Consider the following 23,137-nt stretch of genomic DNA (forward strand, 5'->3'; position numbering starts at 1 on the left):
ATTACCACCAGTGTCACCATCTTTGCTTGTGTTTGCTTCTGACTTTAAAAGGAAGCTGCTACATACAAACATGGGAGAGTGCCAGAAGTTCGTTGAGAACTAAATGTTGAGTAAAACGTATCAAAGTATAAATAGGAGGGTCACCTGGTTAGGACGCTCAGGGGGTATGGTCTGAGGCGGGACGGACTCCGGAGGGAATAGCTGAAGGCTCATTTTGTCAAGGTGGGTTCTACCATTGGGTGGGGTGGACCCATATCCTGGGGAAGACTAATGCCATCGAATAGAGAGAACTGTATCTCTCGTGAGAAAGGATGGCTCCCAGGGCATTAGATTGGCAGGCGTTGTGGGCCCTAAGGGGAGGGGAAAATGGACATGCAATGGATAGAACAAAGGTAAATAAGGGGGCAAAAGAGGAGTTATGTGAGAGTACACGAGGATGAATATAAAACAGCTAATATTACACCAAAAACATATAGGGGACGACAGACTAATAATGAAAACCATAAGACAAAACATAGGATAACTAAAAAATTTAGAAAACTGTACAACCTAAAGTATGGACCACATAGTAAGCACAAATGTTACCTTGTTTGAAAACTATAGTTTCGGAATCTGTACATCAGTTTCAGGAAATATGATATGAATAAGTTAAAAGATTATTGCTGTGGAAGGGAAAAGGTTTTATGGTGGATCTGGGGAAATACTGTATATTGTATATATGAGTTTTGGTGATCTAAGACTCTTCTGAAGCCGACATTATGTTGGGATTCACTTTACGGGAAGTTTTGGATCACAGAGTGGTTCAACAATGGCAGCGGAGGAATACTGATATGGGATGTTATTGACAGGATATATATGGTTGACAGGGAGTTATACAGGGCATATGCCCAGGGTATATGGTAATGTCTATATATACTCATAGTGGAAACAATTAAAAACAACAGCTGGGGGGGGGTACTGGGCTCCTGGCCGGGGGGTCACTGTTGTGGGCCCTGGGAGAGCAGCGGCAATCCTCCAGGTGCAACGGCAAGAACCAGGAAGGAAGGAGGGCCCAACAGTGGGCTCTTGATACTAATGGCTACACTTTTGAGCCTATGCACCTGCAATAAGAACAAGGCCTAGAGTAGCATTGTGCCTGGGGGTTTCCTCCTGACAGCCTTCATGTTACTCAAATGTGGCCACTCTCACAGCCAAACTCAGCGTGTAGATGTGATGCATTCCCCCCAGCGTGGGACACGACACCCGGGGATGAGCCTCCCTGGCACCGAGGGATCACTACCACATACCAGCTGAAGAAGCAACTAGAAAATGACCTTGAATTAAAGATTCAATGCGGAACAGCAGAATATACCTGTCTACATATAATAACATGACTTCGGGAAGCGGTTTGACCTAATGTAAGGGGGAAATGGAAAGGAGAAATGAGATTATAAGGCTGTGAGTCTCTAAAAAAGAGTCTGGAGGTTGTCAGAAGGAATACCCCTATGTACAACTGAACAGAGTCTAAGAGACAGATAAGGTAGATACAACCCCAGGTATTGGTTCTTTTGAGGGATAAAGAGACCCACGGGTTCTATGGTCATGGCAGAAGGGGTTCACTGCCATGACAGATGGCCCTTCTTTGGAGCTGGTGTTTCTGCGTGATGGAAATGGACTCAGAGGGGATCTCTTTTCACAAGACTTGCATGCTACTTTATTGGAATTGTAGTTGGTGTTGAGTTTAAGATATATGTAGGGGATTTGAATCTCTGGACTGATAATATGACACCCAGGCCCAGAGCCTCAACAGACTTCAGCTCCTACACTTTGACTTATTGGACTTACTCCACTCAGCTAACATGGAGTTGAAGAAGGTCAACCACCACAACATGGAGCCTAGAGTGTCTACAACTAGAAGCGGGAAGAGTGCATCCAGTACCCATGTGGAATCTAAGCCCTCACTTGACATAGGTGTGCAATGGACACAACCAATCCAATGTCCACAGAGGAAATGTGAAATGGGTGTGGGAACGGTAGCCATGGGGGCTGCTGGGTGTGGGGAACGGGAGGAAGAGATGAGATGTGGAGGCATTTTCGGGACGTGGAGTTGTCCTGGATAGTGCTTCAGGGACAATTACGGGACACTGTAGATCCCCCCAGGGCCCACTGGATGGAACATGAGAGAGTCTGGGCTATGATGTGGACCATTGACTATGGGGTGCAGTGATGCTCAGAGATGAACTTACCAGGTGCAATGGATGTATCACGATGATGGGAGAGAGTGTTGCTGTGGGGGGAGTGGGGGGCGGGGGCGGTGGGGTTGAATGGGACCTCATATATTTTTTTTAATGTAATTAAAAAATAATAATAATAAATAAATATTTTTTTAAAAAAAAGCTGCTAATGGTCCATGATTAATTATAATATTTACTGTAGGTTTTTGGCGGGTATCATAGATAGATTATTTCTAGTTTGCTAAGGGTTCTTACTACAAAAAAGTTTAATTTTATTAAGTAATTTTTTCACATCTAAGGGAAGAGCATAAGTTTTTCGTTAGATTGGCGAATGATATTAACCATCACTGCAATACTGAAATAAACCCACCATGATCATGAGGAGTTTTGTATTTGTTCGTTTTCTTAATCAGATCCTGCTGGATTTGATTTGTTCTATATTTTCCTTTTTTCTTCATGGTTTTAAGTTTCTTCCAGAAAAATTTTGACTTTGTTCCAAATTTACTGGCTAAATTGTTTACAATACCTTTTACATTAAAACAAATCTCTATTCTTTGTGTAGTTATGCCCTTTTTTCCATTCTTAATAGTATTTGTGCCTTCTGTTTCAGTTTTTTTCCTATGATACTCTTTCCAGAAGCTTGCTTATTTCATCTTTAAATATGCTTTTAAAAAAATTCTCAATAGTTACTTTGTTTTTATTTTACTAATTTCTGTTCTTTAATTTTCTTCAAGTTTATACTTAATTTCTCTCTAAATAATTGAATCAAAAGCCTGGTTCATTAATTTTCAATGTATCCTCTTTTTCAATGTATATACTTCAGACTATAAATTTTCCCTAAGTACTACATTTGCTGCAGCTCAAAAAGTATTTTCATTCTCTTTCCATTATAAAGCTTTTATGATTTTCATCTTTACATCTTCTTTGACCATGAATTATCTACAAATATATTTTTAAAAAATATAATTTACCTTTCTGATTACTAATTTAATTGTACAATGGTCAGAGAATAAAGGCTTCATGATATCCAGTCTTTGTTTTTTCCTGCTACTTGTTTTGAGACTTAAAATGTACTCATTTTGTCAATTTTCCATGTGTATCTTCTTTAATTATTGGGTGTAGTGCTCTATACACATTGATTAGCTCAAGCTTTTTATTTGTTAGTCCAGTCTTATATATCCTTGTTAATTTTTTGTCAGCTTGATCCATCAGTTATTATTTTTTTTTAAAGATTTACTTATTTATTTATTTTTCTCCCCTTCCCTCTCCACCGTCCCACCCTGGTTGTCTGTTTCTGTGTCTGTCTGCTGTGTCTTCTTCTTTGTCCATTTCTGTTCTTGTCAGCAGCACCGGAATCTGTGTTTCTTTTGTTGCGTCATCTTGTTGTGTCAGCTCTCCGTGTGGGCAGCACCATTCTTAGGCAGGCTGCATTTTCTTTTGCTCTGGGCGGCTCTCCTTATGGAACGCACCCCTTGTGTGTGGGGCTTCCCTACACGGGGAGCACCCCTGTGTGGCACGGCACTCCTTGCGCACATCAGCACTGCAAATGGGCCAGCTCCTTGCGCACATTAGCACTACAAACGGGTCAAGGAGGCCTGGGGTTTGAACCGCGGACCTCCCATGTAGTAGACAGATGCCCTAACCACTGGGCCAAGTATGCTTCCTGATCTATCAGTTATTGAGGGTGGTATGTTAAATATCTCTCACTAAGATTGTGGGCCTCTTAAAAGTTTTTATTGTTGTCTTTACATATTTTGAGGCTGTGTAATTTAGTGCAAAAAAGTTTAGAGTTAATATATTTCATAAGTTATATATAATATACATTATATTCCTGTGATTTTTATCTTTATGTTGTGGACCACTTTATTCATCAATAATACTTTTGCTTTAGGCTACTTCTGTTTAATATTAATACAGTACCATCAGTTTTCTTTAGGCTAGTATTTGCCTGGTGTCTTAGTCAAAGGGCTGCGATGCAAAGTACCAGAAATCTGTTAGCTTTTATAAAGGGGATTTATTTGCAGTAATTCCCAAGGCCATGTAAAGTCCAACTCAAGGCACCATAAAAGGTACTTTCTCACCAAAGTCAGATGTCATGTGTTGAAGCAAGACGGCGGGAGCTCTCTGGCTGGTCTCTCCTTCCCCTCTAGGTTCACCCTTTCCTTTTGAGCTCCGTGGGCTCAGACTCTTGGGGCATCATGCTTTAATGATTCTGTACTCCTCTCTCTTGGCATAGAGTTTGTTTCTTTCTGGGCCTCTATATTAGTCAGCCAAAGGGGTGCTGATGCAAAATATCAGAAATCAGTTGACTTTTGTAGCTGTTTGGTATTATTGATGAATTCCAAAATATTGGATTATGTTTGTAAACTGGTCTTTTCCTCTGGGCATATGGGATTATATTTACTTGATTATAATCAAGTAAACCTCTTGTTTCAGTAGTGGTGATGTGGGGACTGTTGGTGGGTGGGAACTCGCAGATAAAAGTCATGGCCAAGGACAGAGTTGGGGGCTTTTAATGTTGGAGTTTTGATGTTGGAGTTTGATCTTGAAGCTGGAGCCCTGGGGAGAGAGACAGAGCCATTCGCCTGATAGTCTACAGCTGACCTTGTGGGGAAAACGGAGGAGCTGAGCCCAGAGGAGCCCAGGAAGCCTGAACCCTCACAGACGCTGGCAGCCATCTTGCTCAAACATGTGAAAACAGACTTTGGTGAGGGAAGTAACTTATGCTTTATGGCCTGGTATCTGTAAGTTCCTACCCCAAATAAATACCCTTTATAAAAATTAACTACTTTCTGGTATTTTGCATCAGCGCCACTTTGGCTGACTAATACACTTTTCATAAACTAATACAGTATTCATAAAAGCGGGGACTCAATGCCCTAGTGAAGTGGCCCGATCAAAGTCCTAATCATAACTTAATCATGCCCAGGTACAGACCAGATTGCAAACAATCCAGTATCTACTTTTGGAATTCATAACCATATCAAACTGCTACAGCCTCCTATTTCAGTTTCAGCTGTTCTGGTCTCTTCCCAGTATCAGCTGTAAGTTATTGGGCAAACGGTTCATCTCTCCCTGGGGCTACAGCAGTTTGAGTTTCTTTCTGTTGTGTGGTAGGATCAAAAATTACAGCACTGGGAAGCGGACTTGGCCCAATGGATAGGGCGTCTGCCTACCACATGGGAGATCCGTGGTTCAAACCCCAGGCCTCCTTGACCCGTGTGGAGCTGGCCCATTTGCAGTGCTGCGTGCAAGAAGTGCCGTGCCACGCAGGGGTGTCCCCCACGTAGGGGAGCCCCACGTGCAAGGAGTGCACCCCCTAAGGAGAGCCTCCCAGCACGAAAGAAAGTGCAGCCTGCCCAGGAGTGGCGCCGCACACACGGAGAGCTGACACAAGATGATGCAACAAAGAGAGACACAGATTCCTGTGCCGCTAATAAGGATAGAAGCAGTCACAGAAGAACATGCAGCGAATGGACACAGAAAGCAGACAACTGGGGATGTGGGGAAGGGGAGAGAAATAAATTTTAAAAAAAAATCTTAAAAAAAAATTACAGCACTCTCTCTTCCTGTGTCTGTCTGTGTAACTGTCCATTTATATCAGACCCAGCAAGGGGTCAGGGACTCAATCTGATATACCCACTGATGTAGTCAATTCAAAATCCCAAAGCACTCTTATCAAATAATCTAATTAAAGCCTCCTCAGATGAATTTAATGCAATCAAAGGGTATCACACCCAGAGGAAAAGATTAGTTTACAAACATAATCTTTCTCATTTTGGGATGCATAAAATAATCTCAAACTGCACACCTGGTATATAATTTTCCATTTTTTATTCTTCAACCTTTTTTTGGTCCCTTATATTTTGGCTATCTTTTGTAAACAACATACAGTTGAATTTTATTTCTTTAACAAATCTGGCAATCTGTCTCTTAAATGTGACTTTAATCTACCTCTATTTTTTTGTGATTTCTGATAAATTTGAATTTATGTCTACATCTTAACTTAGTATTTTCTATTTTTTTGTTTCTCTTATTTTTTCCTTTTTTCATTCTATTAGATTGAATTTTTAAAATTCTCCATTTTCCACTGGTTTGGTAATTAAGAAAGTCTATTTCTAGCTTCTCCGTAATTATCCTAAAAGATTTAACACCCCAGCTTGAGTTATTAGAGTCTAAGATAATTAATATTCCATAGAGTACATGAACATTAGGCTTTTTTAACTCCAGTCCTTACCCCCATGCCTATCTTATATGCTATTGTTGCCCAGTATTTTAGTTCCGCCTGTTTAATACCCTCAATTTAGTCATCACACTTGTTAGTATTTTATACAGTTAACACTTGATTAGCTTTACCCACATTATTGCCCATTTCATTGCCTGCCATTCCTTCCTGTATCTCAGATCTTCTGTGATCATTTTACTTTCTTCTAGCAGTACAAACTTTAGACACTGTTTCAAAAAAGAAAATGTGTACAAGGCAAACTCTCAGTCTTTATTTTTCCAACAATGTCTTGAATATTAGGTTAGCTGGGTATAGAATTCTAGGCTGTCAAATATTTTCCCTCAGCATTTGGAAATTTTTTTTCTACTGTGTTCTGGATTCTGATGAAACTATTATAGAGTCTGCCATCCATCTAATTATTGTTCCTTAGTAGCTAGCTACTCTTTCCTTTTTTGGTGGCTTTATGCTGTCTTTGCTATAGGTGTTCAGTAGTTTTCATCATATACATCTAGATATTTTTATTTTTTATTTATCTTGCCTAGGATGTATTGTAATTCCTATAATTCCCAAGCATTCATTCCTTTCTTCAATTCTTAACCATTTTCTCTTTGAATATTCTCTTGCTCTCATTTTCTTCTTCTTCCTATTTTCTCTTGGTATTCCTATAAGCTATATGTTTAACTTTCTGTTTCTGATTCTATGTCTTTTAACTTTTATTTCATATTTCCCATGTACTCATCTCTCTGCACTACATGCTAGGAAACTTTATCAGATTTAGTTTGATATTTATTTAATTCTCACCCAGCCATATTAGTATGCTATTTTATTTGTACATTATATGAATTTACAAATGTAAATTTAATTTTAGTGACTATGTTTTTCTTATCTAGAGATTTTCCTTGGTTCTTTTAAAAGTTTTCTTATTCTTCTCTTATGTTTTTAATTATCTTATATTTTTAGTCATTACAAACATTCTTACTGTATTATTTCTATCCAACAGTTCCATTATGCAACAATGTTAAGGGGATAAACCTAATTGTGTATGTGTATGCACTTGAGTGTGTATCTTCTGGTTTTTGCTCATGGCAGAGTATTTCCTTGTGTGTTTTAAAATTTGGGTCACACAGGTTGGCCCGGGTTAAAGGTGTGTCCTTCCAGAGAAGTTGTATGCTTGCCTCTTGCAAGTACCCCAAAACATCATCATCCTAGGGTCACTTCAAATTTTTTATTTTTTTGGGGTGTAGTTTCCAGGACCACTCAGGTAAAAATTTGAACTCCAAATCTGTGTAAGGTCAAATCCATAGTTAAAAAGGTTCAGGGACTATGTCCTCCTCATGCTCTCCAGCCCTGGCTGAGACAGACAAGCTTTTTTTTTTTAAAAAAAAAAAATCATTTCCCAGTGTCAGAAATACGTGACTTTTTCTGGTTCACCATTTTGCTGAATGTGCAGTTATATTCTTATGGGGTCACTTCGTCCAACCTCCCACCTCACACTGTCCCAAGGTTTAGGGTCTTATCTCTACATGTCCATTAAAACTCAAGCCCCCAGATTACCAAAATCAGAAATTCCCCACAGCGCAATTAAATAATCATTTCACAGGTTTTTGGTATGGCTTTTAAGTTCCTTTTTGTTTTTGGCACTTGGGAATTTCTGTTATTTTCATGACAGCTTACCTATGCATTTCGAAGAACTCTTGCTATGTATCATGCACCATTTTTAATTGTTTCATAGTAGGACACTGTGCAGATTTTCTCCATAATATTTCTAGGAACAGAAGTATCATTTGCCTTTTACCTCTATATATATGATAGGTTAAATTTAGTCCAGTCTATCAATCTTCTACTTTATGGACTTTGTTTTCACTGGTTTGCCTAGAAAGGCTTCTCCAGTACCAAGATTTACTCATGCCTTTTTTATGATTTCATGTTTTTACATTAAACCACCTAGAATCTATTAAATGCAAGACAATCAAAGCTTTACATATTAGCAATAAGGTTAGCCAAACAGAACAAAATAGAGCTATAATTCAACTGCACAGTGTATTAGTAATAACCGAATCACAAGGGTAACGCTACTGCAGTTCAATCACAATTTAACAACCCGCTGGAGCTGTCAGCGCTATCCATCACACTTGACTTCCTGCTCGCTCCAACCCAAGAGTCACATCCCAACAAAATCACACTCAACTGAGACCTACATAACCACCACCTGAAGATCACCCAACACAAGCCAGGCACAACTGGGCCATGAGACTCCAATAGACCAAGATACAGCTTTCCCTTCTGTTCACATACAGAAGAAAATAGTAGGATTACAGCAAAGTGGATCCACATTTGTGAAAAAGTTTAATTATACCCTGCAGAGAGCTATCTAGACTCCTAGGTTTGGAAAGTGACAGGTGTTGAAAACACATCCTACAGTGTAGAGAGAGACCTGCCTGTGTGGAGGTACCTGAGCAGATGGCCCAAAGGGCTAGGGTGCAGAGTAAGCCTGGATCAGGTGGCCAGAGATCCCCATCCCTCCCAGCAAACCTCGCTGAAGATCCCAGGAGCTCCTTTCTGAGGCTAGTGGCACCTCCCAGCCCTCCTTTAGGATCCCCATGGGAAGGGCTGACTCTGTGGGTTTACCTAGAGAAAGCCAACAGGGCCTTGTCCTGGGTCTTGGGAGACAGTGGCTGCAGGATCACTTCTGCCACTACTATGTCACCTCACCCCTCTCTGGACTTAGTTTCCCCATTTGTATAACAAAGAGGCAGGAGCTGATTTGATCTCAAGAAAAAAATCAGAATTAGAACCCAGATATTCTGACTTCCAGGGTCAGTCACTTTTAGTAATAACAACATTAAAAACTACAGCTATCATTTATTTGGAGTGCTGATTATTTATCAAACTCTGAGCCATGCACATTACAGACATTATCTTATTCAATCCTCATTAGCTTCCAATGAGGCTCATAATGTCATATTAATTTTACATTTATTAAATTCAACAAATACATATTTTGCCAATTACTGAGACTGAGTAATTTGCTTGAGGTCACATAGTAAGAGCTGACTCAGAATGCAAACCTGGCTCTGCTTGATTCACATCATCCATCCATCCATCATCCATCCATTCACCCATCCTTTCCCTCACCCAGCAAACATTGGTGAGCACCTAGGCAAACTCTGTCCATAAGAGAATGCCTTTCTCTGTCTGTATGCATCCTCTGCAATCCATCAATTGCAAAATCTCACATCCCCACCCATTTCAGATTCAGTCCTAACTCACTTCTGCTTTCCAGAGTCTAGGCATCTTCATAAATTTATATTCCCAATCTCCCATTCCTAATCCTTATCTCCCAGCTTCTTAGAAGCTGATCCTGAGACTTTCTTCTCCAAGATGTCTTCCATGATGACTGCCACCCTCACAAGATTCTTTTGTGTCCAGGATCCCTCCCCCCTTACCTGTGAAGGCTGTGCCAGCTGGCCGAGAGTCCCTCACACCAGGATGCCCATTTAGGAGCCAGTTGCTGATGGCCCTTACCAGGTTCCCAACCTGTAGCATCTCCTCGAATTCAGTTGTCATGTTGTAGTGCTCCAGTGCCATGAAGAGCGTGTTGAGCACGATGCAAATGGTGATGGTGAGGTCAGCGAATGGGTCCATGACCACAGACTTCACTCCCTGCTTGATGGACATCCATAGTGGGCAGCACTCCCAGATCAGATAACGCTGGGCAAAGCGGTTCCAGCATGGCGGACACTTGCGGTGAGACTCCTCCAACTCTGGGGGGAATAGCCAGTGAGTTGGTTTGTTTTTGTCAACTGACTCGTGTGTAACTGGTGGTGTTCCACCACTTAGTGTTCCCCTACTTGGGGAGATGACAGGGCTGCTGCACAACAGGGGACAGTGAGAGGGGCAGGGAAGGCAAGAGGGATGGAGTGGTCTAGTCCTGGCTACCTTACCCTAGAAATATGACAGAAGAGGAATGCAGGGACAAGAGGCCAGGAGAGAAAAGATGGGTGTACATCTGGGACAAAAGGAAACAAGATGGGGGATGTGTGTGCCAAACTCAAACTGGAATAGATGGGGGACTGGCTGGGGCAAATGTGAGATGTTTGGAACGGTGTGAGACAGATACAGGAATGGCTGGGAATAGGCTAGGACAGGCATGGGGCTGCTTGGGACAGGATGGGATGAAACTGATAAGAGACTGGGACAGGCCAGGCTAGATGAGGGAAAGTCTGGAAGGGATGCAGACATGGGGATACCCAGGCAAGAACAAGTTGAAAGAGGAAAAGGCACCAGGACAGGCAAGGGTATACAAGGTTACACAGGATAGGAAAGCCTGGGAAAATAGAGTAGTGGGAATGTCCAAAGCAGGCCAAGACAGACGGGGTGGGGTAGGGTGGGGGGCTCCTGGTTCAGGCCAGGACACATGTGAGGTTGCCTAGACCAGCTGGGGAGTGTTTGGGCGGCCCCTGGGTGTGCTGACCTTCCAGTGCACTGGTGAGGACGCTGACCGCGCTGAGGGCCCGCTGCCGCTCTCCTGGCTCCTCAAAGCCATCCACACACGGAGCCTGGGGGGTCAGCATCTGGGGCCCACCTGGCTCCTCTGACGGTGTGGTCTGTGTGCAACCAGGAGACATGTGTCAGGCTGGGGTTCCTTCCCCATGCCCGAGCTCTGCAGGACCAAGGGCAGCTGGCTGACTCAGGCCAGGGAAGCCATGGGGCAGGAGGTCTAAATGGGACACTGGATGTGGGGCTTCTCTGCTCCCAACTCCTGCCCAGTTACACCCACCCCCACACACCCCACCTAATCACTATCTCCATCCCTTCTTCTTCTTCACCAGTAGGGATTTTTGAGCATGGACAGAAGACTACATGACCAAACTATTTTATTGGCCAGGTCCTCTCTATGCCAGATGCTTGTCATATGCATTAGTACATGCAAAAACTATTTGGGAGTCTTAGTTGACTACTTGCTACCTAGAGTCGTGAGCATGAAGAAGCTGAAAAAGAAATCTAACACACTATGAAACTACACTAATAGAAGCATAATGCGCAAAGCTTAGACATGGCTGGTGGGTACTTTTGTGGAGGCAATTTGGCTGTATCTACCAAGGAAATTGTATATTGGCCCTGCGATTCCTTGTCTAGTAATTTACCTTCATAAATAATTATGCATGTGCACCAAAAATATACGTACAATGTTCACTGCAGCACTGTTCCTAATATCATAAAAACAAAAAAAAAAACAATCAATAAGACCATTAAAATCAATTATGGATACAATCTGATGCTAGACTATGATATAGGCAGTTAAGAGAATGAGGCAGTTCTGTGTGTTCTCCCTTGGAAGCATCTCCAAGACAAAAAACTGATGAAAAACAAGAAGAAAGTCATGAAGGATACACACTGAATTGTGTATATATTGGATATATCTGGGGAGTGGGGTTGTGGGGTTGTGGGGAAGGAGGGGGGAAAGTTCACTTTTCACTTTAGGCACTTTGGCACTATTGGTTTTTTTTTTTTTTAATGTGCAGGCATCATTTTTATAAGTGAAAGAACCAAGACTGAAAACAGATGTGGGGGTGCCCTGTGGAAGGGTGGCAGGCAGGTATTCCCTGAGCTGACTCAGCATCCCCTCCCAGTGAGGAAGGGCTCAGTCTTCATATCAGTGGGACCCTGCATGACGCAGCCCATATGCCTGGGCTGGTGCTGCTAAAGGGACTGGGCAGTTCGGTGGGCAGCAGTGAGATTCAGGAGCATGGACTCTGTAGGGTGAGGGGAAGATGGGCTCAGGCTGCCCACAGGGCAGAGTGAGGGCCTGGAGTGGGCACCAACTAGATCTGGGCTCAAAAGAAAGTCGCTCTTTGGTGGGACTGTCTTAAAATGTGCCCCAGGGAGGTAGTGAGCTCCCAGTTATGGAAGTATTATTTAAGCAAAGGTTGATAAGCACCTAAAAGGGCTGAGGCAGCAGGTACAATGGTAGGTCCAGTGCAACCACAAAAATAGCCAGCTCAACCCACAAACACATCTTAAATTCCCCTGACTTCTCTTTCTCCTCCTCTATCATCTATGAGATGTTAGGTTATCATGTAGCAAATATTTACTTTCTTCCTTCTCCCACTCCAGTTGAAGCAAATTTCCCTGCCCCACTGATAATTGGACTTGCTTGGGCCAATGGAATATTTGTGGATGTGATGTGAACAGAAGCTTTAAATATATGTATGTATGCTGCTGGCCTTGCTCTTGTGCTCTAGTAATTCTCCACAAAAAGAGCTTCCCTAGGTGGCTGCTGCCCTTTCAGACTGGGCTCCAGAACAAAGACACATCGAGTGACCCCCAGCCTCACCCATGGAGTGGAGCCAGGCCCAGCTAATAAGCTGTCTGGGGTAGAGCTGCCTAACCAAGTCCAGCTCAAACCAGCAAACCACAGCCAACCTGCAGATACATGGGGTTGAGTACCAATGCTTGTTAGTCACTGGCTTCTGGAACAATGTGTCATACCACATTACTGTGGCAAGAGCTAACTGATCCACATCCTAATGCCATTCATCTTTCTCTCTTTACTAAAATTACTACAATAGCCTCCTAACTGGTCTGTTTTCTTCTTCTCTTCCTCTGTTCTCCACAAGCAGAGGATTCCCTTAAAAAGTAAATCAGATCATGCCATACCTCTGATCAACAGCCCCACCCCCACACCCCATCTTATTTAGAGTAAATCCAAACTTTTCTTCCACACCTGGCCTTGTCAGGCCTTCCTGAGGGCTTTGTGTTTGCTCTTCTGTCTACACTACTCTCCTCTGCATCTTCATGCTGGCTCCCTAAAATCATTTGCCTATAAATTTTAATGTCCCCTTCTTGGGAAGGCCATCCCTAAATATTCTAACTAAAGTAGCCTTTCTCCCCAACTTTTGATCACAAGACTCTTACTGCTACTTGAAAACATTGATCAGTTTATTGCCTGTTTTCCCAGTTATAATGTAAATGTCACATGGTAGAGTTGTATCTGTTTTGTTCACTGCTACAAGCCCAGAGCTTCAAACACTCCTTCATTCAAGGGAGCAGGCTGGACTAGATAAATGCTGGTTTGATGAACAAGTACTGAGAAATCAGGAGGCTGGGCTCTGCCCTTCTCTTGCCAGAGCCCAGAGGAAATGAGGAAGGAGGCATCTTGCATGGAGGGAAAATGGTGACTCAGTAGGCTGCCCCAACACCATCTGGCCTTCTGCAACAGACACCCCCATACAGGCAGGGGACAAAGCACCTCTTCACTTCCTCCCTCACTAAACGCCAGTTGTCTGTTGGGGCTGCCCTCTTTCCCCTTCCCCATGTTAAGCCTCCACTATATGCTAGACACTGCTTTGTGTTCAGACTAGAACCGGGCGGAGGTGTCTCACTGGGGACACAGTGGAAGTCCAGATAGGCATTCCCAGGGCCCTCCTGCCTGCTAATCTCCTTAACTTTTCAAATGTCTGTACCTCAGTCTGTTAATTCTTTTAACTTTGCAAACAACCCCATCTTGGCCTGCTAATCCCTTTAAGATTACAAATGGGCCCCACAGAAGTGAGACTGGGTGAAGTCAGAGTTCCGGGTAATGAAGTGTTTGAACTTGGATTCCTCCTGACATGTGCAGTGCAATGAGATGATTTTCTCCCTAATGAGATTAGGAAATTCTATTAGTCGTCCAGCTGCTGACACGATTCCACCAGGCTGAGGCTCCAGGGCTGGACCTGCAGTCACTGGGGTAGGGACGTTCCTGGGAAGCCAGAAGCTGTGGGTTCCCCTTTCCCCCAGGGATTCCCAGGATCACCCCCCACCCCCACCTTCCCTGATTCTCTCCTTGCTCCAGCATGAGTGCTCCAACCACTCTGCAATGCGCCCCAGGAGTCTTTATTCCTCCCTGCTCAATAATAATAGATAAAAACTTGAACCTGATCCAAGTACTGGACTAAACACTTGACCTGTTTTAACTCCTTTAGTCCTTACCACAGCCTGCAGACATAGGTATTGTTTTTATTTCCACTTTACAGATGAGGAAATAGAGACATAGAGATTAATTAGCTTACACAGAGTCCAACAGCTAAAGCAACTATCTGAGCTGAAGCAAAACAGGCAGCTTGGCTTGAGCCCTCCCGACCCCTCCTGTTCGTCTCCTGCCCCACCCCAGCTTCCTCAGAAAGTCTGTCCTCAGTCTCCCAGCAGGCTGTGGGGGTCTAAGCCACATGGTCAGCTTTGTCCTGGATGGGCTGCTTTGGGCATTGTGGGAGACAGGGAGGGGTCAGTAAAGTCGCTCAATAGTTAATTGGGCAGTCATCAGCCCATCTTCTAATAGGCCAATTAACTGGTCAAAGCTCTGACTGGCCTTTGTGACCTGGCCTGTCCTTACCCATTACCCTTCTGACAATAACTGCAACTCCTCTCTCCTGTGCTCCTTCTGTTCCAGCCTCACTGACCTCATGGCATTTTCCCCAAAGGGCTTGGCATGCTTCTACCTCAGGCCTTTGCACTCCCTAGGCCTGGAACATGTTGCTCTCAGAGGATAATAGTGTTATATTTATTACGATGTTACAACAACATCACAATACTTATACAGATAGCACTCAGTTTGCCAGGTTCTGCCCTGGGTGCTGCTCCTGTGTTCACTCACATAACCCTTGCAACAATCCTGATGTGGGTATTTTCAATCCATTTTACAGATGAGAGACCTGAGGCACAGAGAAATCAAGTAACTTGCCCAAGGCCATCTGGCTAGCAAGCTGTGAGCTGGGTGCCAACCACGCCCCCACACCACTTCTGTTTGGACAGTGCCCTGGCTCTGTCCTTGCCTCCTAATGGGCCGTGTTCCAACCCCCTTACTCTGCTCTTCTCCCCCAACCCCCTGCCCCATGGCACTTATTAGACCTGGGCTGATACTAAGTTACCAGTTGGCAAAATACTGAAATAATTCAAACTCTGCGAACGACTGCTTCCCAGAGCCTTTGACTGTCCCCTCACCTCTCCGACCCCTTTCCCAGTACCTTCTTGGTTGTCTATGATCCAGTAGCTACCAAGTGCTGACCAGAGGCACCATACAGTGCCTCCTTAGTGCCTGTATCTTACCAGGTGCTAAATATTTAACTCTCATCCATGCACATCACTGTTACATACCATCTGTATGTATGTATGCACATGTGTGTGTGTTGGGGGGTACACAGACCCGCTTTTCTTTCTTTTGATTTTTGTCTGTCTGCCCCCATTAGCATGGAAGCTCTACGAGGATAGAGCTTTTCTGTGGATTTATTGACACCCAGAACCCAGCACTCAATAGGTGCTCAGTAAATATTTGGTGCATAGTTTTGGATCTGGTGACGAGTCTGAGAGACCAGGTCTGCCTGGTACCGGTACCGCAGGACTGGCTCACCGTGTCTGGGCGCCGCTCGAGCATCACAGGGCGGAGAAGGCGGCTCCCGAGGGATGTCGCCTCAGGGTCACCTGTCCCCAGCAAGGAGACCACGCCGTTGCAGTCCACAGTGCTGTTCCTTTTGCCATTGAGAGTGTGACTGGGAGCCGGATTCCCAGGGCTGGGCTGGCCCTGGGTGCTGGGACGGCGCAGGGGCCAGGGCACCAGCAGAGAGGTGCGGCGGCTCTCACTCTCCCCTGCCGTGCTGTTTTCGTCATCTGCAAAGTCAGTCTCGGACCCTAGGTCTCGCCGGCGAAAGGTGAAAATGCTCCCGTGGCTGGAGCGTGGCCTCATGGAGGTCCTGCTGAGGCCGTGGGCAATGCTGAGACGATTCTGCGGGCATGGTGGTAAGAGAGCGGTGTGACCCAGATCGGGCTTCACATGCTCCAGCTTACCCCCTGTGGCATTGGCCCTGGCTCAACTTCCCAGGGCACTAGGGGTTTTGACTGCCAGAAGGAACTGGGCGGGCTGGACCCAGGGATGTTCAGAGGCAATCCTGCATCTTCTGGGCTCTCTGCCCACCTGAAGTCTATCCCTCTGGGACTTTGGGATTGAGGTTTATCTAGGCTGGAAGGTGGGGCTAAGGCTGCGGGGGTGGGGGATGGGGAGGGGAATAAAGAGGCAGGAAGACTCCTGGGTATATAGCTACAACTGTGGGGTGTGGAGCTTGAGTGGGACCTAGGCCTTCGGCCATGCCCTGTCACTCATATTGGTGTGTCCCTGGGCTCTTGCCAATTCCTACCATGTTATAACCCCAAAACTTGCCCTGCCCCTTCACCCAAGACTCCACTATTTCAAGGGAAGCAGGAAAGGGTGAGAGGGGAGTTCAAGGATAGTCTGAAGTGCATGTGGGGGCTCTGACGGCTCTTTGTGCCTAGCACAATGGGCTTTTGATACCAGACCTGCCCTGGGAGGGCCAGAGCCTCAGCAAGGATTACCATTGTTCTGGGACCATCCTCTGAGTCGGACTTGGGGAACCTGTCATCTCCACACTCTTCTGTCCCTGAAGACATTCGTTTCCTCCTCTTGCTTCTTCTCTCGTGGTTGGTTACTGGGGCCAAAGGAGACATCTCCAAAGAGCTTCGAGACACAGTGTCTGCAGCTCTGATGGTGAGGGCCTGGAAAAGGGCAAAGGAACGGATTTCTCAGTCAGTAAGACTTTGTGCAGCCTCAGGCCAAGCAAGGTCAGGCAATCGCAGTCTTGGTTTTCCCTATCAGGAAGTGGACTTGCACACTTACTCCAAAACAAGGGCATCGTGGAGAGAAGAGCTCAGCCAATTTTGAGAATGATGAAGATCCAGAGAAGAAGAGAATATTGGGTGACATGGGCAACCCTTGGGGAGAGGGAAGTGTATGGAGAGGCGTGTGTGTGTGTGTGTGGGGGGGGGTGTTGCCAATGAGCAGAGAAAGGGAAGAACTAGCAATCCGGTATCTTCTAGAAGGTTCAGATTCCAGGACAGGATCTCCCTTTACCCAGCAGACACCTCACCCACAGGGCCTCCCTTTACCCAGTAGGCACTTCACTCACAGGACCTACCTTACCCAGTAGGCACCTCACTCACAGGGCCTCCCTTTACCCAGCAGGCACCTCACTCACAGGGCCTCCCTTTATCTAGCAGGCACCTCACCCACAGGACCTCCCTTTACCCAGCAGGCATCTCACTCACAGGCACCATCTTTACCCAGCAGGCACCTCACTCACAGGGTCTCCCTTTACCCTGCAGGCACCTCACCCAAGGGGCCTCCCTTTACCCAGCAGGCACCTCACCCACAGGGCCTCCCTTTACCCAGCAGGCACCTCACTCACAGGGCCTCCCTTACCCAGCAGGCACCTCACCCATAGGGCCTCCCTTTACCCAGCAGGCACCTCACCCACAGGCACCATCTTTACCCAGCAGGCACCTCACCCACAGGGCCTCCCTTTACCCAGGAGGCACTTCACTCACAGGACCTACCTTACCCAGTAGGCACCTCACTCACAGGGCCTCCCTTTACCCAGCAGGCACCTCACTCACAGGGCCTCCCTTTATCTAGCAGGCACCTCACCCACAGGACCTCCCTTTACCCAGCAGGCATCTCACCCACAGGCACCATCTTTACCCAGCAGGCACCTCACTCACAGGGTCTCCCTTTACCCTGCAGGCACCTCACCCATGGGGCCTCCCTTTACCCAGCAGGCACCTCACCCACAGGGCCTCCCTTACCCAGCAGGCACCTCACCCATAGGGCCTCCCTTTACCCAGCAGGCACCTCACCCACAGAATCTACCTTTATTTTACCCAGTAGGCACCTTACCCACAGGATCTACCTTTACCCAGTAGGCACCTTACCCACAGGATCTACCTTTACCCAGTAGGCACCTCACTCACAGGACCTACCTTTACCCAGCAGGCACCTCACCCACATGTACCATCTTTACCCAGCAGCTATTACCCACAGGACCTTCTTTATCTAGCAGGCACCTCACCCACAGGGCCTCCCTTTACCCAGCAGGCACCTCACCCACAGGGCCTCCCTTTATCTAGCAGGCACCTCACCCACAGAACCTCCCTTTACCCAGCAGGCACCTCACCCACAGGCACCATCTTTACCCAGCAGGCACCTCACCCACAGGGCCTCCCTTTACCCAGGAGGCACCTCACTCACAGGGTCTCCCTTTACGCTGCAGGCACCTCACCCATGGGGCCTCCCTTTACCCAGCAGGCACCTCATCCACAAGGCCTCCCTTTACCTAGCAGGGACCTCACTCACAGAGCCTCCCTTACCCAGCAGGCACCTCACCCACAGGGCCTCCCTTTACCCAGCAGGTACCTCACCCACAGGACCTCCCTTTACCCAGCAGGCACCTCACCCACAGAATCTACCTTACCCAGCAGGCACCTCACCTACAGGATCTACCTTTACCCAGCAGGCACCTCACCCACAGGACCTCCCTTTACCCAGCAGGCACCTCACCTACAGGATCTACCTTTACTCAGTAGGCACCTCACTCACAGGACCTACCTTTACCCAGCAGGCACCTCACCCACATGTACCATCTTTACCCAGCAGCTATTACCCACAGGACCTTCTTTATCTAGCAGGCACCTCACCCACAGGGCCTCCCTTTACCCAGTAGGCACTTCACTCACAGGACCTACCTTATCCAACAGGCACCTCACCCACAGGACTTCCCTTTACCCAGCATGCATCTCACCCACAGGACCTCCCCCTGCCCAGCAGGTACCTCACTCAAAGGCACCATCTTTACCCAGGAGGCACCTCACCCACAGGCACCATATTTACCAGTAGGTACCTCACCCACAGGACCTTCTCTATCTAGCAGGTACCTCACCCACAGACCCTCCTTTACCCAGCAGGTACCTCACTCACAGGATCTCCCTTTAACCAGTAGACACCTCACAGTCACCATCTTTACCCAGCAGTCCTCACATTCACAGGAAACACCTTCACCCAGCAGACTGCACCTTTAGCTGGCAGCACCACCTTCTACTCAATAGCCACCTGCTTACCCAACAGGCACCTGGCCCACAGGTACCCACAGTCAGGCCAGGGCTAAGTCCGGCGGCTCTTTGGTGGCCCTGCTCTCCTACCTCATGCTCTTTTTTGAGCATCTCCATGGCCTCTTGGAAGCGCTTTTCCTTCTCTTCGGTCTCAGCAATGGTGGCTTGGTTCTGCTCTTCATAGGCCATGGCAACCACAGCCAGGATCAGGTTTACCAGGTAGAAGGAGCCCAGGAAGATGACCAGCATAAAGAAGATCATGTAGATCTTCCCTGCAGACCGCAGGGTCTGGGGAGACAAGTGGCAGAGGTCACCCTCACTGGGGCCCTTTCCAGTCATGGCATTTCAGGCCGCCCAGTCTGGTTACGCCAGGGGTTCAAAGGACCCCAGCCCAGGAGGGAAGGGAGAGAATATCCCATCTATCTAAAGACAGAAAAGTATCCTAGCCTATAGATAGGAGATTGTTCCACCCCACAGAGGGGAGAATGACCCATTCATGGGAAAAGGGGTGGTCACACCCATGTCCCTCTATGGGGAAGGGGGGGGTGTTGTGCCCAAAGAAAGAGAATATTGCATCTTATAGGGTAGAGGACCATCCCACTCATAAAGGTACCATGTCCCATATAAAGGGATAGATATTTGGCCACTGGCAAAAAGAAGGCCTCTTTTCTTGCTGGAACCCCATCACTCCCTGCCCCTACAGAGCTCTGGTCAGTGGGGAAGCTGCTGGGGCCACAGGGGGTTGTTCACCTGGGTCTCGGTGAGGGGCTCTAAGCCCTGGACCTGGCATCCCTCCGCTGGCGCATCACCCACACACCTGCTGGTAGAGGCGCTCCCAGCAGTCCTGCGTCATCAGGCGGAAGAGCGCGAGGAAGGCCCAGGCGAAGGAGTCAAAGCTGGTGTAGCCGTGGTCAGGGTTCTGGCCTGCCTTTAGGCACCGGTAGCCCTCAGGACACATCCTGTGGCCAGACACAGACTCTGTCCCCTGCTGTAAGGGGCCTCTGTCCCTGAGGCCCCCACTGCGCTTGACCCATGTCCCTGGCCACCCTGACCCATGTCCTGTTGCTCCGTGAGGCTTCACAAACCTGCCTCCACGACCTCGTTCCTGTTGGGCCTTCCTCTGTGGACGACACCCTCCCCTCTCCACCTGTCTGGATTCTGCTAGGCAGAAACCAGGTCCCTGCTGCCCACAACACACCACCTAGCCATTCTTGAAGACACATCTCCCCAAGGAGAGGAAGCTCCAAGGGCCTGCCTTGTATCTCTTCCTCTGCAGGTCTGCCCCACGAGGAGCTGAGCACGAGGCTGGCACATGGGGGAAAGAAGGGAGGCCTGGTTGAGTGGAACAGGGTGGAGCTGAGGGCAAAGGCAGTGTCATGGGGGTTGAAGAATGACTCTGCAGTGGGTGGGCTGGGGCCTGGTCATCTGGAGAATGTGCCCATTTGCACAACTGCACACACTGGCACCGTTTCAGGTAAGGCGCATGTCCTGGAGCTGGAGGGGACAACCTTTCTCCCAAAGAGGGGATGGGGTCTGGGCTGAATTCAGCCTTGTGTGTGTGAGACACACCCATACACACAAACACTAACTTGGCAAGACAGGCAATGCAGCCAAGGGGCCTCTCTACCTGCTAATGCCGTAAGACCCTCTAGACAATCTCCTTAGCGATGGATGAGGCAGCAAATGCGGCCTCTGGAACTTCATGCTCAGAGCTGTGGGTGTACGACCCCAGAGAGCACCTCCCCACCTGGGTGAGCCTGTGGGCCCCCTGCCCCGACAGCCCAGGCCCCGCCGCACCGACACAGAACCAGGTGTGCAGGGACCTGGTGGCTGGATGGGGGTCCTGGGCATCTCTGGTACCACAGGTGGACCAACCACAGGGGAAGGAGCAGCCACGGGGGCTTCCGGAAGGGAATGGAGTCAAGGTTGGACTGGTGGGAGCCTGTGAGCCCTCCCGGGCTGCTCCCCCAGTCCTGCCTGCCCCCTCCTTGGGGCTCCACTGGCCCTCCCTGCACACTGTCCTTGTGCTTTCTGTGCCTCCTTCACAGCCGTCTTCTCTGCGGTGGGGAGGGGAGGTTGACAGGGTCCTGGCAGGGAAGGGAGGCAGGAGAAGGTCTCGCTGTGTCTGGGGTCAGGGGCACAGACAGGAAGTGGGAGGTGACCCTGGGCAGCATGTGCCACATACCCGGCGTCAGAGCTGTTCCCACACAGCAGCACGTCGGAGGTGCCGTTCTTGAGCAGGTAATTACCTGGAATACAACATCCAATGGTGAGGGCATGTGTGGTCGAGGCCCGTGGCGTCCCCCTTGGCGTCCAGGGAGGTAAGACATAGCTGGTGTCCCCCCCTTCTCTCTTCTGCCCTGCCCGGCCCCCAGCCCCTTTGCCCTGCCAGGCCTCAGGCAATCCTGGCCGATTCCCCGGCCTCCCTCCTCCTCCTCCTCCAGCTGCCAGAGTTCCCCTTGTTCTCCAAGACGCAGGAAGCCCTGGGCAGGGCCTCAGCTGTCCCCACAGGGAAGCTTCCGCACCCTTCCCCAAACCACTCAGGGGCCAACCAAGGCCAAGAGAGGGCCAGAACTAGGGAGGCAGGGGTCTGGGCAGAGCTCCAGGTTGGTCGCTGAGTCACTGAGTGGCCCCAGCAGGCCACCGCGCAGCTCGGGACCCACTCCCTTGTGTATAACGTGGCAGGAGTGATGCCTGCTGTGGTCACCGTGGCAACACTGGTCTGTCCAGATAGGGAGGCAAGGAGAGGGCTGGGGCTGGGCCAGGTGAGACATGGCCTGTTCTCTCCCCTCCGTGGCCATCCATCAGTTCCCATCGCTCACCACTGCCTGCGGTGACCATGCTTAAAGAATCGGAAGGATGTAATTAGATAGGCAGACGGGACAAGCAGCTGCAACGTGTGGAGGAGGGAACGACGCTGCAGGGCCAGGAATGGGCCCAGACAGCAGTTCTCAAATTGTGACCCTGCACCAGCCGCATCAGCACCATCTGGGGATGGGTTAGAAATGCAACTTTCCGATTCAGAAACTCGGGCTGGGGCCCAGCAACCTGCGTTTTACTGAGCTCCCCAGGTGACTTTATTGCACAGTGAAGTTTTCAAACCACTGCTATGCGGCTACAGCCGAACCAGAGGCAGGTTTGCCCATGGAGTTTCTATGTTCCCTTTTCCTGAGTCAGTTGCTGGTGTGTGCAAGGGGCCCTCACTTCAGAACGGCCCTCGGTGTCCTCGTGGCCCTAAGCCAGGCCTTCGCTGCACTGCTGGTGTCCATCCTGGCCCGAGATGGACTGCACTGGTCAGGAGAGGTGCTGGCCGTCAGCCTCGAGGCTGGACGTGCGAGCCAATGAAAGGACCCACACTATGGCATAGCCACAGAGCTTGCGCCCACCCCTCGCAGCAGGTGCATGTGTATGGAATGTTCCCGGCAAGGACCAGGATGTCACCCGGGACCCCATGCCCAGCGGATGGGGCCTCGGCTCTGAAGCCTCGCCCACTACTGGCTCCGTGTCCCCCCTTTCCCCCAAGCCCACATGTCTTGTGGGCAGCTTGTAGGTAGGCTGGTCTGCTTGTGCTTCCTGACCTCCAGGCCAGTCCTGGCTCCGGGTGCAGCTGTGGTTCCCGCCCGCCTCTCCACCTAATTAGATCCTTCCGGTTCTTCACGCATCACCTCCCAGGCTGGCCTGGGGACTTCCACGGAGAGGTGCCAGGTCTGCTCCCTGCCTGCCCATCCTGGAGCCCCAGGAGGCAGGGCTGGGGTCCCCAGGCACCAGC

The 23,137-nt window shown here is 48.3% G+C and overlaps 1 protein-coding gene across 1 annotated transcript in view; it reads right to left on the reverse strand.

Moving 5' to 3' along the window:
• Window positions 1–23,137, reverse strand: part of SCN5A (sodium voltage-gated channel alpha subunit 5) — a 91,194-nt gene that overhangs the window by 35,010 nt on the left and 33,047 nt on the right. Inside the window, 7 exon segments of the mRNA XM_058288930.1 lie at window positions 9,964–10,202; window positions 10,913–11,045; window positions 15,827–16,198; window positions 16,804–16,983; window positions 19,459–19,656; window positions 20,186–20,327; window positions 21,554–21,617. Coding sequence (XP_058144913.1) covers window positions 9,964–10,202; window positions 10,913–11,045; window positions 15,827–16,198; window positions 16,804–16,983; window positions 19,459–19,656; window positions 20,186–20,327; window positions 21,554–21,617 — 1,328 coding nt within the window.

This window comes from Dasypus novemcinctus, chromosome 26 (assembly GCF_030445035.2).
Source record: "Dasypus novemcinctus isolate mDasNov1 chromosome 26, mDasNov1.1.hap2, whole genome shotgun sequence".
Classification (NCBI taxonomy): domain Eukaryota; kingdom Metazoa; phylum Chordata; class Mammalia; order Cingulata; family Dasypodidae; genus Dasypus; species Dasypus novemcinctus.